The sequence below is a fragment of the Sinohyriopsis cumingii genome, chromosome 1 (assembly GCF_028554795.1).
Source record: "Sinohyriopsis cumingii isolate HCF-2022 chromosome 1, ASM2855479v2, whole genome shotgun sequence".
NCBI classification, from domain to species: Eukaryota; Metazoa; Mollusca; class Bivalvia; order Unionida; family Unionidae; genus Sinohyriopsis; species Sinohyriopsis cumingii.
The window spans coordinates 121941389-121959526 of NC_142961.1; the positions used below are offsets into that span (position 1 = coordinate 121941389).

At 33.2% G+C, this 18138-nt stretch overlaps 1 protein-coding gene across 1 annotated transcript; it reads right to left on the reverse strand.

The window, feature by feature from the left end:
• Positions 1–1948: 1948 nt before the first annotated feature.
• LOC149807770 (uncharacterized) lies at positions 1949–17909 on the reverse strand. Its single transcript, XM_089970380.1, has 17 exons — positions 17690–17909; positions 15501–15652; positions 14131–14373; positions 13423–13531; positions 12064–12296; positions 11299–11430; positions 10034–10201; positions 9582–9718; positions 8079–8184; positions 7247–7330; positions 6862–7042; positions 6484–6573; positions 6174–6259; positions 5401–5459; positions 4960–5022; positions 4057–4241; positions 1949–3399 (listed from the first exon to the last, which is right to left on the reverse strand). Exons 3-17 carry the CDS (start codon positions 14293–14295, stop codon positions 2744–2746), a joined length of 2454 nt encoding a protein of 817 aa, XP_089826506.1. The 5' UTR covers positions 14296–14373; positions 15501–15652; positions 17690–17909; the 3' UTR covers positions 1949–2743.
• Between the last annotated feature and the right edge of the window lie 229 nt (positions 17910–18138).

An 18138-nucleotide genomic window follows, 5' to 3' on the forward strand; every position in this document is an offset into this window, starting at 1 on the left:
CTGCTAGTACTAGATCATACTATCTTACACTCTTACACATGTTCTTTCGTTAATCAGTTATTAGTGCATGCTTCTTGTATATACTCCTCCAAAACTACTATGATGATTGTCATAGAAAAACTTACAAGACACGTTCATCCAAAGTTACCGGCGGTTCTGAATGAAAATGTCTTGGACGTTTAACATTGCTCAGTTAGAAAAACTTACCACTACTACCCTTAAGATGACATATCGACATGGAGTTTACACTACAGGGGCTCGTATCGTTGCTTATACACGGTACTTGTCATACATATACTAGTATCGATTTAGTATATGTGTGACAGGTACAGTGTATAAACAACGATACGAGGCCATGAGATCTTCACTAAAAGATTCCAAATTTTATCTGTTGTTGTTGGATTTAACGCCATTCTTCAGCACACGATAGGCTATATGTGCCAGTATTACTGGTGGAGAAAGAACCCGGGAAAACCCAGGAAAGAACCGCCTAGTCTTGCCCTTACAGTTACATCTTATATGTGCCTTTTCATTTAGGAGCAACTAGATAACAATAAGGTGGCCTAGTGGTCTAAAGCACTCTGCAAGGCTTCCTGTAATGTATGGTTGGTTATAAATGAAAAGGATAATAATCAAATATATATGCAAGATGACTGGAACACTGAGCGGTTGAAATGAAAAAATGGTCTTATCTTGCTGGGTCTAAAATCCTTGTGACCAGTAGAGCATCAGCCCCTGTTTATGACTTCTGCTTCAGCATGAATCCAGAAATACAAGTATTATTACCTTTTTGGAGTTGTATTTGAAACACTCATCAAAGGTAAATATGAGTTGTAGGAATAAATGTGAGAAATCGTGTCACCATAGGCTCATTTCTCACAGATCTATAGCAATTCCTGAATTAAGTGCAAGGATTTATTGATACATAACATTATCTTTTTGTATGTGTACGTGTAGAGCATATTAATTTCACATAATTTTTTTACATTATTTGAATACTGTAAATTGCGCATGTACATTAATAGTGATTTTAGCAAATGACTATTTTGAGACTGTACTCAGTACAATGTTTTGCCAAAGAATGTTCAGTATGATTAATGAGTTTTATTCCATGCTATGTCGGATTTCAGACACGTATTTTATAATGTCTCCTTTATGTGTAAGTGTATGTGAACATTAATGAGTGTTTAATGCAGACACAATTTGTCCTAATAATACAATAACCTACTTGAATCCTATCTCTGACAAAAATAAAATACACGCATTGTGCACCATGTTCACATGTAATTATAAACTATGTTCCAGTTTTGCAAATCAGTTTCAAAATTGGGTCAGAAATGTTGTACTCATAATGGTTATTAACTTAAAACAACTATATTTGAAAATGTACATTACTGCAATTACAAGTATTTAGTAAAGTAGAAAGATTGCACGTGATAATTCTTTGAATTTGTTTGTTACAGGAATTTTAATGTTACTCCTGTGAATGAAATCTTGTGAGTGAATTTTACGTGATCACTATTATTTAATACAAGTTGTTGAAATTGTTATTACGGCATGTCATGAAAGAGTGAGAACATAATAAAATGTTGTTATAGGGCTTAATGCCATTTTTCAGTAAAAGTTAGGCTATAAATGATGGTCATTATAAATGGTGAAGGAAGAACTGGGGAAAACTCAAGAAAGATTCACAAATCCACCCAAAGCTACTGGCAAGCTTTCTCACATACACACATTGGCCAAACCCGAGACTTGAAACCATGCAGACAGAGGTGAGATGGCAGTGATCTGTAATGGTGAGCACTTTAGACCACTCGGCCATTCAGGAATAAGACATGTAAATTAAAATTTGGTTTCAAAACAGTGAAACAATACATCATCAGAAATTCACGTAATTTAAAATAATACATAACCATATGTTTGTGTTATATACAAAACAAAACACAGATATGTTTGACAATTTATTGTGAACAGCATAAAACCAAACATGACTTGCCTATTTCAATGATTAAACAGAAAATGTATTCCATGCAATATGGCCAAGTTAGTTAAATATGATAGTGTTACATTAGATATGCAACATGAATGTAGAGAACTCAAAGCAAGTAAAGTCGATGAAGGATGAACATTTTCCATATGCCTAGTTGTGTATGGTTTCATTTATTACAGTAACACTCAGAGACACTGCTTAAAGCAAAGTTAATGTGTGCTATTTACCATTATTCCCAAGTTCAAAGGGTGTTTTCTACTAATTCAAGGTAATTGTGTATACAAGTTTTATTTGCAGTTTCACTGACCACCTGTCCTCCAAATTGGTTACATTTCAATAACTGTATGATCAAAACAAGGCAACAAAATTTTTAAACTGCACTATATATACAGAAGAGGGGATTGAAGTGATTAGATACATGTACATGAAATGCATGGTTGCCAACACTAAACACCAAATATGATACAATCCTTCAATGGAATCAGGGTTAATGATCATATGTAAAACTTTTACACTGAGGTAAACTATTGATGCAGTAACCAATTATATATGATAACATCTGTCTCTGAATCAATCAAGACCAATAAATAGAACAGTAATCTTCAAATTTATGGTTCCTACCATGTCAGTAGATATTATATAAACAGAAATAATTTGCACAACTAAATTGAATTATATTCAAGGAAATGTTTGCCCTGCTAATGAATGAGTATGCAACAGTGATAAAAATATTACATAATAAGTGGTTGAAATTTAGTCTTCATCTTCTTTTGAAGCTTCAACTTCATCTTCTAATTCATCCTCATCAGCTTCTTCTAATTCATCCCCATCAGCTTCTTCTAATTCATCCTCATCAGCTTCTTCTAATTCATCCTCATCAGCTTCTTCTAGTTTTATTTCATCAGATGCCAAATGAAGAATAATTTCATCAATGTCTCCTCCCAAATATGTCTCAGTCAGTTGAACAGTTGTGTGGAAGTTCAAGGGAATATGTTCAATGTCAATTTTTCCTTTGAACATTTCTCTAAGGTATGCCATTTTTTTCTCAATATTAAGACCCTCAGACAAAAGAACTGACTGGTCTACTCTATTTACAGAATTGTGAAATACATTAAACACTGACTCATGCTGCTTCTGGTAATATTTAATTGTGCAATTCATCTCTGTTTTTATCATATCAATCTCTTCCTCACACCTATCAATGGTTTCAAGTAAATCAATCAAAACTCTTTTAACTTCATCAGAAATGTCTGGACCTGTTGTGCTAAGCTTTAAAGTATCAAAATCTAATTTCTCTGGGTTGGGTGCCTTTGGTCCCTCCTCCAAATTGTACTCTGTAAGCATTCGCTTCAATGTGGCATTAACTTTTTTCAACAGTTTTCCTACCCTGATTGCCACAGCTTGTCCACCTGAAAGAAAATAAAACAAGAGCTGAATCACATTTCTTTATGAAAAATCCAACTTGTTTTATGAACAAGATATGTTGTTGTTGTAGGGTTTAACACCATTTTTCAGCACGCGATAGGCTATACATGGCGGCCAGTATTAATGGTGGAGGAAAACCCCGGAAAGAACCACCGACCCACGAGAAGCTACTGGAAAGCTTTCTCACATACCCACATTAGCCGAATCCGAGACTCGAACCCACGCAGACAGAGGTGAGATGGCAGTGATCCGTAACAGAGGTGCTTCAGACCACTCAGCTACTCGGGGCCCCTATCAACAAGATATAACTGGATACTTAATAAGATGTAACGGGATCAGGAATACAATGTAACTGAACAGACAGTTCTATTGTGAATGGTCAGTCTTCTGTAACAAAACTTTCAACTGGATCTGAAATTTGAAATGTCTAAATTCATAATGTAATCTGATAAAATATGATGTCTTTGTTGAAAAGGCATTACCTGCCTATTGCTTTACCTTTGGTAGAGCCATGTAGAATATAATCCTACCCAAATCGGGGTTCATTCCACATTTGCTAACCAATATGATAATTATTTAATTATTCCAATCCTGTTTTCAATGAAAATTAGTCCAAATGTTTCTTGTTTACCAATACTTACGAGCATATTTCTTCATCATTTCCAACAAGAAAGACCTTTCTGCCATCAATTTTTGCATTTTTTCGATCATGGTATACAATTTTTTCTGCTTTGCAGAATCTATATTTTTTCTGAAGGCTTCTATTTCCAATGACCACCTTTGTGTCTTAAAGGCTGTCTCATACCGTTTCAGATCCCGTTCTGTCCTGAAATGAATACACACACTTACACTATTCATTGTGTAAGATATGGCAATGTATTCCAAAACTTCATAATCACAAGATTTAGTAAATTTGAAGATTAGGTGGAACCAAAAAATCATGATAATTTATAGGTCATTTATTCAAATAAAAGTTCACTAACAAATCAACTACTATAAATGAAGTTACATTAATGAATGCTTTAAAAACATTACCATCCTTGCACAATTTATCCAGAATCATGTAGAGTACAATCTTGGTTACGGCCAAGATTTGAGGGCCATAGGAAAAAGTATCCAGTAGGCCCCTATTTGTAAATTTTCTTTGGTGGTGGGCCTCCTGAACATTGGGCCTCTGGATTTTTTCCCTAGTTGTCCTACTGTGCCCGTGTTCATGGGTAGAATGAAACAATCTTTCTTGAAGATCCATTTTCAAAAGAGGGAAAGAAAGTCAGTGATGAAAAGAAAATCAGGACTAAACTAATATCTATTAAAATTAATAAAGTCGTGTTTAATGCTAATTATTTTGTCACCATTGTGACACTGAGAAATCAGGATTAGAAAGTAAAATGTGAAAATAACTAACTTTTCTGCATGTTTGTAAAGCCACACTATTAAAACTTAATGTACATGCACCAATTTCATTCCAAAAATATACTGCATTCCATCCATGTGGTACACTGACAAGGGTGATAATAAACAGTCAAAAGAGAAAAAGAAGTTACCTAGATATTTTCTTCTTCATATTTTCCTTCACCTCTGGGTCTACAACTGCAAGCAATGCTTGACTGAAAAGAGGCATTATGCAAAATATACTCTGTTTATAGACATATCTGCACAATTCATTTGAGTAAATCTAAATAATGTATTTAAAGTAAATATATGTAATAAAAGTCATTTAAGATGTTAAAATACCACCAAGATAATAATCTGAATTTCAACAATTACAGTGAGGCATAATGAAATACACTGACAATGAGTAAAATTAAAGAGAAGACCCCCCCCATATTTAAATTACACCAAACTTCTATTTCTTATGAATTCTGCAAAAATCTGAGACAAATTTTTAATGCAAGTTCTTTCTCAGTTGTGGCAAAAGGCTACTTGTTGGGTAAATTAATATTATTTTTCACATAGCTGACCTTGGCAGGAAATATAAATATTACCTGAATTGGAAGTACTTCTTTAAGTTAACTGCATAGGTCTCTGATGGAGTGAACTGATTCTGAAAATAAATAATTAGGACAAAATTATTAAAATATTCAGTAAGGTATTCTTATGCCTTGATTTAAAAAACACAAATATAAATTATTTACTTTCTTTGGCCAAAGATGTAAAGTCAGTTAACATATTTGATATACTGAAGCTGTTGTTTTTTTTACATAGTAATGGACATATTAGTTTAAAATATGAAAGTTCTACTTTTTTAAACTAAGAACTGCAAAATCAATATAAACCTTATATGGGTCAAAGTACATATGCACAAAGTGAATGGATGTCTACAACATCAATCTTACACTGCCACTATGGCTGATGCAATGAACAAAATAACAGATCTCAATTATTATTATTATAACAGTGATGCAATCTTTGTTTTATGAAGACATATAATATACAGGAAAATTATTCTTTTCTGATGAACTTAAACCACAGTTTACTTATCATAACAAAAGGAGACTGACATAATATAAGTAAACAATAAGTGTGCAGGATAAAAAGCATAACAATAATGAATTAGACTGTCTTGCAACTTTGTTAAAATTGCTGTTAAAAACATCAGAATATGAAGCAGTAATTGGTAGTCCCACTAATCATTATAGTGTATAACAGATCTGCCTTTTTAAGACTATACAAGTGAAAATACTGAATGGTTGGTGATCCTTCTTAGCTATTGTGAGGAAATACCATAAAAAATATTAAGAGAATTGCATGGGCATACCTTGTTCCCATTTCTAATAGTGCTGGTAGTGGCATGCAGCTGTTTCTCTGTTGCTGACCACTGTCTGACATCATGAGCAGAAACTCCTAAAATTGAAAAATGAGTTCATACTTGACTATAGAAATGTTTAAATATTGAAGAAACAAAATATAAAGAAACTATTTGTTGAGTGTCATATTCAAAAATATTTTTAAAAAATATAACAAATATTTTAAAAGTCAAGAAGATGTTATAAAAAAACATGCTAACATATTAGAATTTTTCATTCTGGGTAGTAAACCATCAACACACAAACTAAAGATATTATTACCTGATATTGTTCCAAGTGTTTCCTGCAGCATCTGGGAGCTTTTTCGTCTCAAGTCGTCTGCTCTGTGAAGCTTGTCTGAGAGTGCTTTACCTGCAACAAGATAGCTAAAGAGCTCATGAAAAAAAACAAATTATTATGATGACTGGAAGAAAAAGCAAACATTATTGTTGTAGAAATTGCCCATTTAAGTTGTCACATGTATAGTGATCAAAATAATACCTTGGTTTCATGACGGTTGATCTAAAATTCAAAAGTCTCCATAAATCAGAGGAACCACAAAAAGATACTATCACTACTTTATTGTCTTACAAAAGTTGAATACTTTAAGATATACTTTGATATCTCATTATGTAAACAATGAAAGAATGTTTTGAATACCTTGTTTGCGTGTCACTTTCTGTCCATAATGAATGAGTCCATCCACAAGGAGGTCAATTCTATTTTCTGGAGTCATTTCTTTAGAAATGTTGGAAAATTTTCCCAAAAATGACCAGAGACGTTCAACACATTCTCCATCGGACAGTCCCAAGCCAGTGGTTCTTCGTGGATTGTACAAAATCTGAAATAAAATGATGAACTGATTTTGGCAACTCTGTATTACATAGTCAAGCTTCACAAGTTTAACAACATTAAAAAATACACAAGTATTGTTCAGTTAACAAGTTTTGGGTATTATAATGCAGTGTTTTATACAGGAATTTATTATTCATTTATAAAAATATAATATGCAATAGAAATTTAAATTATAGGAAAGTATGCAAACCTGACATGACATCTTGTGACCATAACAGTGAAATGCTGGAATTGAAAGTTTCACTGCATCTAGAAGATCCATCCGCTGATTTTTCTAAAACAAATATATAAAGACATAAAGAAACTGAAATGTTCTTAGCATAAGTAGTGGCAAAGAGACAACAACGAGTTGTATACTTTTGCCATAAGAATAATACACTTTTAGAGATGCATATGAAAGAAAGGTTCAATAGCGCATATTTTCTTAATGATGCGGGTTTGATTCCCACAATCAGATCAAATGAATCAGCTAACTTGCTTTGTCCATTTGCTTTACTCTACCTTCTTCTGCATCATATCAACTTCAAGTGTTTCAGTGCAGTAAAATACAAAATCCATATAAATAAAAAATCTGAAGCATCTACATAAGTATGCATGATATTAAACAAGATTTAATATTTCTAAAATAAATAAAGATACTGCTAAATTTGTGCTTTATTGCTTTGGAGTGTCTAAATATATAGATATGAAACATGACTATTCTTTGAAGATATGTCTTAAAATGACTTCAATTTATGGAATCTCTGAATGTTTTAAAAAGCCAATGAAATAAAGCCAATATTATCAATTTAATTAAAGGTTTATTGTTAGCAAATTTCCATATTTAAGAAAATAGTTGCCCCTTTAATGAGATTTATATTGCATAAGCTTAAATTCAATTTTGCAATCATAACATGAGCAATACACCTTATGTTTTTAAAGTATTAACTCTCATAAATGAGGAAATGTGTTATATTGTTTAAATCCATAAAACAGCAAAGTTGTATAGGAGAAATATTCTAATGAAACAGGATGGTCAATACCTTCAGGTGGCTTTCTAACACACAAGCTATATCATACATGACATGTAGATCAACATTCTTGTTTTCTGCTACTACCTTTTCCAAAAGGGAAACAGAGTATCCAATTCTGTAAATAAAAGAATATAGATATACTGGGATTCTAAAATCTACTGGTTTTTTATTTCAAAAGTATGAGGTATGGTTTTAAGATGGGCCAAAAATCAGTAACTCAGAATGAGTTCATATGCATAAGTACTCCTGTGTCACGAATTGTAATAGAAAATCATTTAGGGTTGGTGGAATACTCTCAAGCGCTCTTGTCAAGAAGAAAATGTTCAATGAGGCCATACAAGTTTAGAACATTTATTGATATTTAGTATAGTGATCCCATATTGTGATTTGAGATTTAACTTGTCAGCAGAATTTCAAATTTGTCTCCACAATGTATTATTCATCTCCTATATGTTTCCTTCAAAGACATTTCATCAATTTGAAACATTACATATAACAAAAAGAAGTTTGGAAAAGAGGGTATAAATAAAAGGAACTGAAATTCTTAAAAATGTATCCATGTAGACAAATTGAAGATGATCTTCATATAGTATCAGGTGCAATTCCTGTTTATCTATGTACAAAATAATTCATAATTATCAACTTTAGCGTAGTTTTTTTCCATTATTATTATTATTGAAAAAAGAACAATGGCATGAAAGCAACAATGTACCTATCTCTATGCTTTTCATGTGATATTCCTCTATGAGCACAGAGCATGCTTTTCTAATTAAAAACATCTTTATTGACCACTCAAACTAATACAGAAAGGGGCCATCCATTTAGTATGTATGCATGGGTGTGTGTGACCCAAATGTAAACACTTGCATATGGGGGGGGGGGTATCTACTGATAATGTATGTACGCATAGATAATGGTGTGTGTGTGTGTGAAGCCTTCATAATAATTCATCTAATGCATAACCTGTTCGATTGGATTCAGTCGGCATTTGAATTTTAGCAGACAATAGACAAACTGTTTAAAGTTATGCAGCTTATTTCTTTGATGCAGCCAGACATTCAACATCGCTGGATTATCTGTTTTATTAAACAGGTATTATTAATCCTTTATAGTTTCTGCATGGATGAAATATAGACCGTTCTATAGAATTCGGGGGTGGGGGAGAGGAGGGGGATGGGGCGTCAAGCGTATGTATGCAGGGTGGTGGTGTAAAAAAGTATGCATGTGTACAGGGAGGGGGGAAGGGTAGAGCTTTGCCAGATTTTTGCGTACATACTAAATGGATGTACCCAAACTCGATAATTAAAAGTTGTTACAGTAACTTCTGTGCTCAATTAGCACATTTCTTATTTTCTGAGTGATTCAAATACTGTATAAAGTATTAAGTTACTGTCAACCTTACTCTATGAAAATAAAACTCTTGATATCCCAGAATGCATATTTTTTATATTCCATATGAGGAAATCCCAAAAAGAAACATTTCATGCCAAACATTAAATTTACAAACATTACCTTTCACCATGTTTAAGGTTGAAGAAAAGGTACGGGAACTCATGGCGGCATGCTGATCCAAAGACTGCTGTAACGTCAAGTTTTTTGTTCTTGACTTTAGATCTAAGTGCATTTCCTGCTTGAAATTCATTACAGTCCTGCAATACAGTAAGGACTTGCATTTATAAGATCAATGTATGCACATAAGAATTCATACCAAGGCCTTCCACTCATTATAATCAAATTAAAGTGGAAAAAGCACATCTTAGTTCTACTTTGATTGTTTACAACATGTTTGCAACTTTATAGCAAAATAAACTTGAATAATTTCCCAAAGCAAATTCTCCAAAATTTCTGTATGACAAATTGCAGATTTTTCTCCATTTTTTTCTTCTCTTCATTACAAAATTAAGAACTGATTTTTTTGGGTTCTTCAAATATCAAACCAATTATATTGCTTATATGATACTTACTACTTCATTTTTGGTTAAGCCACTTGAATAATTTTCAACAAATTTATCCACTTCCATCTGGTTCAAAAAGAAATTTCCTTCATGCTTGGGTTTGGAAGTGGTGTATCCAGATGCAAGCCTCCTCACCAGCTGGAAATCGGCATCAAATGACACTATCTTCTTGGGATTCTAAAATATTGCCCAAAATAATATCAAAATATTTTTTAAATTCATCCTGTGTACATTTGTTATCTTGCTTGCAAGAATGTTGTGAAAATGAAAAACTCTAGAACTTTTAACATTAGTTATCCTGATCTTCAATGTGATGATTTAAAAATACAACATAGTGTTTAAAAATTGCAATTAAGTTGTAATCAAAACATCCATCTAGTAGAATTAACAGTGAACTTAATCTCAGCCCTCAATGACATTAAGAATGATTGGTGCCTTTCTTATTCTAAATGTATATAAAATTTGGTTGGCAGAATATAACTTTCACTATTGCATTAAGAAGAAAACTTGTAAGGAGGAGTCCATTTAGAATTCATGATAAAAAATGGCCAATTTCTATCCACCTTCCCATATTTAATGGTGTACTTTTTCCTACCCTGTGAGTACACTTTGCCTTATACTTGATCACACCCACTTAATATGCAAGTGCAATGCACTGAATGGAATACTACCCTCTTACAATAAAAAATTATTTACTGCACATATTTATAACTTTTTTCCTTGATGCTTTTCATTTTTAAAATCAGTAATGGGGTGTAAACAAATTGGAAGGTGTGCCAATACTATAGGCTATTTGTTGCTGGCTAAGACATATAAGTTTTATTCATAGCTATAATATAGTTTATGTCATTAGGCACATATGTACTAAATGGTCTTAACACATGCCCCCAATGCACACACATGCAAATTTCAAACCCACCTACCCCCTTTGTGCACCATTACTAAACGAACATCCCCTAAATGTTCAATAAGGATATTTCTGAGATCAAGAGGTATAACACCCAACACTACCAAGTATAATGTATAAACAACAATATTCTGCTAGAGGGAACCAAAACATAAGGAGTTTACATGTTCAAAAGTTCTATTTCATTAGTAACACCGAAAGGACATGCATTAATCTCCTGGTTCATTATTTCTCACAGCATTGGACTCGTATGTTATATTTGACAAACAAAGTTTAATACTGACAAGAAAATTAAGAAAAAAGGTTGAAATATTTATCAACATTTATAATTCATTTTCTATATGAAAAGGAAGATAAATAAATGTACTTGAAAGCATGCTGGACACTGAGTCCCTGTACCAAGATCTTCACACAGATGCTTAGGGTGGCGAAGTCTGTGTTGGAAATTTCGATACTGGATCAGGCACTCTTTCATCAAAATTTTGTACACATTGTTCACCTGGAAGAGAGAAAATTATATTAAAATTGAAACCAGATTTATTTTCACTTCTGATTCTATTAATAAAATCTGCCTGCTTAAAACAGGTTTCCTTGCAACATGCTATATTACAACAATTTTTCTCATGACAGTGATTGAACACAGCTACACAATGTAGAAATTATGTATAAGACTTAGCACAACACAACAAAGTATGAAACACATGGATGCAAAACAGAACAATTGCAATGAAGAAATCACTGTAAACTCAATCTAAAATTAATTATCAGAACATTTTTTACATGTCCAACTTAACAATATATACAATAATAAAATGAACCTTATACACAGTTTTGAAAAGCAAATTAAAAAAAGCCAACATTAACAAACTCCACTTATCCAAATGTCTCTGTGTCCATACAACATGTGGAAACAAATATCAACTAGTACTCTTCAGTGATACACTGCAGCATTAAAACTTCAACGTAATTAGAATTAAACACATTACTTCAAATCCAGCAATTAAGCATTTCTTATTAAAAATAGTGTCTGCAAGAGTTTAAGATTTCTCCAGGACATGCATTTGACTAAATGTATATACATTTAAGAAAATATTTCAATCTACCTCTTAAAATTTAAAATGTAAGCATCTACCTCTGACTCAATCAGGCCTTGCTGATGTTTAGAGTGCTTAGCTTTCAAAGCTTCACAAAATCCTTTCGCAGACACCTGGCACTCCAACATAAGTGCTGTCAACCACTCAAGAAGGCCTATGTGGAAAGCAAGTACTGGCTTCTTTGGTGATGATGGCCACAGGTAGCTTCTCAGCATGGTCTCAGCTGGAAGTTCACAACTGCAAAATTTCATGACTCGCTTATGTTGTCTGCCTGGAAGCAAATGCATGTAGAATATTCAGTCTTTAGTTCCAATGATATGAACATATTTACAGTCATTTGTTGATAAATTCAACTTACAATAGCAGGTAATACAGACAACTGTATCATTTCATAGAATGCATTGGAACAATTGTTCCTATTCATTGTTTCTTGGAGATCAAGGATATATTGTATGTCTTCCCAATGTTAACATTTGAACAAAAATCAATATATTTCTTCCTTAAACCACATGTAAGTCATTAACAAACTGATCTTCATGGGCAGAACCCTATTTCATTTTCAGTCACAGTGAACTTTAACAATGACATGGTGATCCTGAAAATGATAGGCTTCCTCCATAGTCAAAAGTGAAAGCCAGCCAAAACATGGTACATGGCAGAGTTATTGGTGTGAAATGATATAGGGAACATATATACAGACATCATTACAAAATAGTTTGCACCTTGGGCACACAGTGAAAAATTTTCACAGCATCTTTTTAAATGAATTTTCTATCATACAAAATTGAGAGGGATATAAAAACAAAGAAAAAGCAACCAAGCTATAACTCACCCATTAGTCTAATGCTAAAATGGTCAATGCAGAAGTGTACTGAAAGTGAACTTTCTGCATATCTTGCACTGTAATCCACCAGTATTGTATATCATTTAATCCACTAAATTTTATTCCAGTTTAGTTATGTATTCGGGGGAGGGGGTAGAGAATGCATAAATATCAGAATTCTTAATTTCACAAGTGACCTATTTCATTCAGTTGTAACATATGCATTCTATCAGCTGGATTCAAGTTTTGTGCAGATATTTTCAAACAATTAAATGACTTTTCAGGAACAATATGAACTGTATTGAAATTGAAGGATTTTATTTATAAAGGCTACTGCCCAAATACAGGATATTTCAAGTCCAATATACCTCGCTGTATGGGTGGTCTGTATAATGTGTACTTAACCTCCTAACATGATAAAAAATGTTAGCACTGAACAAAATCTTAGGATTAAATTCACTGGTGAATATCGGATCAATTGCCCCCACACTGCAGAAACTGACGGCTTCTTTCTAAAATCACAAAGGTTTCAAACATTTAACTATTTATATATTAACATCTTATGACATATTACCTTTGTCGTCTATTATGACAATGTCTTGGTGATAGCTGGATACGCAAGTATGATTGTCTGGTCGTGTCCATACTGGTGTATCCACGTGAACATATATGAAGGTACCATTCTGGGAAAAGAGAAATCAGTGATTACAGTCTTATTCGAAAAACAAATCTGAAAATGTGAAAGTGAAAATAAAAACAAGTTGTATGACCTGTCAGCACAATAAAGTTGAATAAATTAGCTCTTTTGTTGACATAATCTGAAAAGTGAAATTGCTTCAATTACCTTCCCACAATCTCTGTTATAGGAAAGAAAAAACCTTGGATGAAAACTAGATTTACAGCCTGAAGTTTAGGTGCCTAAGAAATCGAGTACAAAGTTGGTCCAAGCAGAACTGGACCTTACTGTATTTTCAAAGCAAATTTTCTGCCAATAAATACACAAAATTGTACTTTACTGATTGTTTTCTTCTTCATTAAGTTATCAGCATGACTATTTCAATACCACCATTGTTCAGATTATACCTTCTCCATCCTTATAAATTTTCTTAACCAAAGATTTTCAAAAGGTAAGATTATATAAGCATATACAAACTTTACTTTAAAAAAACACAAATGCTTATTATCAAGGCTTTACAGTATTTTAACAGATTTTTGATAAACAAAGAATAAACCTTTTAAGCAAGATGTATGTTGTATAATCTATTTTCCTTTATCGTTATACCTTAAATGCTTCAAACGTGTGAAGATGAGGCAGGCTGTGGAAAATACCTATGCAAGCCTGACAATATAGTGCTGATGTACCACAATCCATGCAACGAAAACTTTGGTCAACAGTCTGAGCACATGAGATGCAGGTGTGGCTAGGAGGCATAAAGGTCACTTCCATTCCAATATTCAAAAGTTGATCCTGGATTGCAGTCCAGTTTTCCACTCTTTTGGACTTCTGCTTCTGGTATGTGGTCAACTGGGCACATGGATCGAAAAATAAAGAAAAGAATGTAAGTTAACTAGCAATGTGGACATGTTGATAAATTCTTGCTTAGCATACTACCATGAAACCACAATCAATGATAGATAGACAAATGTGTAAAACATCATCCAACCAATGTTACATATTGCGGGTACATTTGAAAACAAACCTATGTGAACAACACTACCAAAATAGATCAAAACTGCAATTATTGCTTAAAAAGTGAAAAATATGTTGAAATATGCATTTAAAGTCAAAATAAATTTCCCAAACCATTAGGCAGGACGGGTTGCTGTTTGCATGTCAGAGTATAATAAAAAATGAGTGCACACTCTGTGTGAGAAAGGGTATCTGCTACTGACACATACACACACACACACACATATAAGTTACTTTATTATATTTATTAAGTTATGACTCTGAGGCTAATGTCTTGGTGGTGAGGGCTGTGGGGAGATTATAGAGATTGACCCCAGGGTAACAATGCATGGCCAAGGTCCAAGGTGTTCTAGTATGATATGTGCTGACACCTTGGTCACTTTATCACAATGATCACACATGCCAACTGTCAAATGTTTCTAAAAGCACAAATACTATTAGCCCATGGATGAATAAAATTTCAGAAAGTGTGCATACAATAAAAACATAACTGTTATTGACCCAGCTTGAAGGGTCTAATATAGAGAATTTACACTACATAACACATGTACAACCATGAAGGTCTATATCACAATATCCCAGCACTTAATCTATGAAAGGGAGGGCATACAATTAATTTAAACATGCAGGTGCAAACAAACAGGTTAAGAAAAACTGTGTTTAAAGCTTACCCATCCTCTCTGACATTAAACTGCTTTTGTCTTTTACATGAACAAATGAATGGCTATTTACACCCTTTTTTTACAGCCATATCCTTTTAATTTATGTTTGTGGAACAAATGACATTGAATAGCACATAGAAACAAGTTTCCCTGTACCTTATGTTAAACCTCCATGACAGAAAAAGCTCCATTAACTCAGTGCAGCCAAACAGTTTCAACATTATAACTCACCTTCAAATTCTTTATTTCCTACATCAAATGATGTATGCATGCCTGCTTGTACTGGCACATTATGATTACCTGCTAAAGGCACACCATGCGAAATACTTGCAACTGAGTTGTCACTGGCAAATTTATTTGAAAGCCTTTCATATCTGACCCTCATAGAGCCACCTCTCAGAGAGATATATCTTCTCTTGGCTGGTTTTCTGCCCTTTGTCAAAACCATTATACTACAAAAAAATGATAATGGCAACAACATTAATAACAATTAATCTACAATTAGAGTGGTTAAAAGCCACCAGAAAAACATTTAAGAAATCAGTCCAAACATGATGGATAAATGACCAAGTAACTCCTTAACTACTCCACAAGGGTGTAAAAAAACTTACATATTATAATAGAGGATACTACAGGCTAATGGCAATTTCAAAATGTGTAATATTTGAACTGAATTCCCCAATAGTGGTAATATGAATTTAAGCTATGTGAATAAACATCAAGGTCCAAAAATTATGATAACATGTGCGATATGGCCAATCATATTACACGTTTTTGTGGTATGAGTGTTTTGACAGCATAACATGTAGGCTATTAAGTGCTTAGGCAACTGAAGTAAAGTGTCTTCAAGGACACACAACATGTAACTGACCCAAGCTGATGTGATGGTAGGGTTTGAACCTGTACTCTTCTGATCTCAAGTCTGGCACATTCACTATTAAGTCACTTTTAATGACGGCTGCCTTGGTGGCCATACTGGATGCAAAATTTACATTTTAATTTAGGAGAAACTATGCATCATTTAAATAGCTTCTAGTGAAAACTCGTTACTGACATGAGTTGTGTCCTTATTGGATGTCAGAGCAGTACTATTTTCATTTAGAAAATGGGATGCATGTGTAGAAAGTTTTATGGCAATCTGACGTATTTTAGGACATGCATCAATGGCATGTTTGTGCAAATGGATGGACATACACTGTATTTTGGAAGAGAGATGAAAGAAGAACAGACCATCTCATAAGACCTTCTGGTCTTTGACCAGCAGAGCCAACCACTCCTCAATTATCTTGTAAGTCGATTAGCCCATGGCTAAAGTAATTTTTTGTTCCATGTTCTGATGCTGGTATATTTTAATGCAGTGTCATCAACTCAAAGTTCACCAAATAATGTCATAAAAATGTTTTCACTAATCATCATCGAGACTGAAAAAGTCTTTGAAACTGCATTAATACTTTCAAAATGAAATAAAATATACCCATACAAATCTTTAATAACAGCTCGAATATTAGACAGCAAATCAGCTAGTGAACATGTTATGAAAATGTGACACACAGTGGGTGACAAAATGAGTGACACTGTTTAGAATACTGTGCTACATTTTAAAAGTTTTATGTGGAGCTGTCTTTACCACCTTTATTTAGGTGGTTCTTTCTTAACATAAATTGTATATATTTTGTAAAAAGGTGCCTGTAAAGTATATTTCATAAGTAAGTATGCAGCCTGTACTTAAAAATCTCTTTTAATATTATATCTTTCTCACCGATTATATGCACTTCTACAAAAACAAGTTATGCAAGCTGCCCAACTGTTCGGAAGCACCAAAAAATTACATTCAATGCCATATTCTGCATAAATGACATAAATCTAATTATTTTTTTTAATTTACAAGTGATCTATTTATTATAATACCATTAGGATTCGTATCCAATTTTTATTTTTGTTGATGCTTATAGCTTCTATAGGACAAAATCGTTATAATAAAAAACTATGCTTAAAATAATTATATATGAACGATTATTGAAATGCTAAATGACGTTTGTTTCATCTTCCCAATAAACTTGTGCTTCCTATGTGCTAATGAAGTTGCCCTGGAATATAACTTTTTTTGGTAGCAACGGACGTGAAGTGCGTCTAAAAAAGAGATGCACAACAAGAACTTAACGGAATAAAGGGTCGCTTGGTTGAAAGCATGCGATTAAGAGTACTAGAAAATATATCATTCTTATTTGTTATCCATAGTTTGCAAAAATAAATAAATGTTTTTAAAGGAAATGAGATGTATCACTATGGACTCTTTACATTTCTGAAAAGTAAAAGTTCTTAAGTGCGTCAAAAGCGATGACTACGATAATGATGTCTTCAGCACACTGATGTACAGAATAATAGTTTTAATCCTACTTGGTTAAAAACTATCCCATTTTGTTCTTGTATTTAGAACCCTATTTACAAATGTAAATTTACTGACAGTTTCAATTTCGTTTGGAACGTACCCGTTTATTCATCTAGGCCTATAGCAAAGTTTTATCACTGACCGGATGTTTGATAGAAATGACGCACATGCGTAAGAACAGTTCCAGTGGCAGTTGACAATGTTAAGCCTTAAAGGCATATAACGTATACTGTACAGTATAAAAGTATACGTTGTTAACGCCTGAGAGCTTTAACAGTGCTAACAAATTTAGCCCTGAAGGCTTTAACAATGTAGGGATCGGGTGAAGAAACGTACAGAGGGACCGATTTCGAAATATCCACCGTAGAATCAATAATGGATCAAATTAAGTTTGAAGATGTAAATTTGATGAACTGATTTTTATACTTTTATGTGAACACAATATGCTTCCCAACCTCGGTACCGTATATGTCATGGGTAATGACAAACAATATTCTATCTGCAAAGTCAAATTCACGCTCAAGTCAATGTTACTTGCTTCTTTCTTAT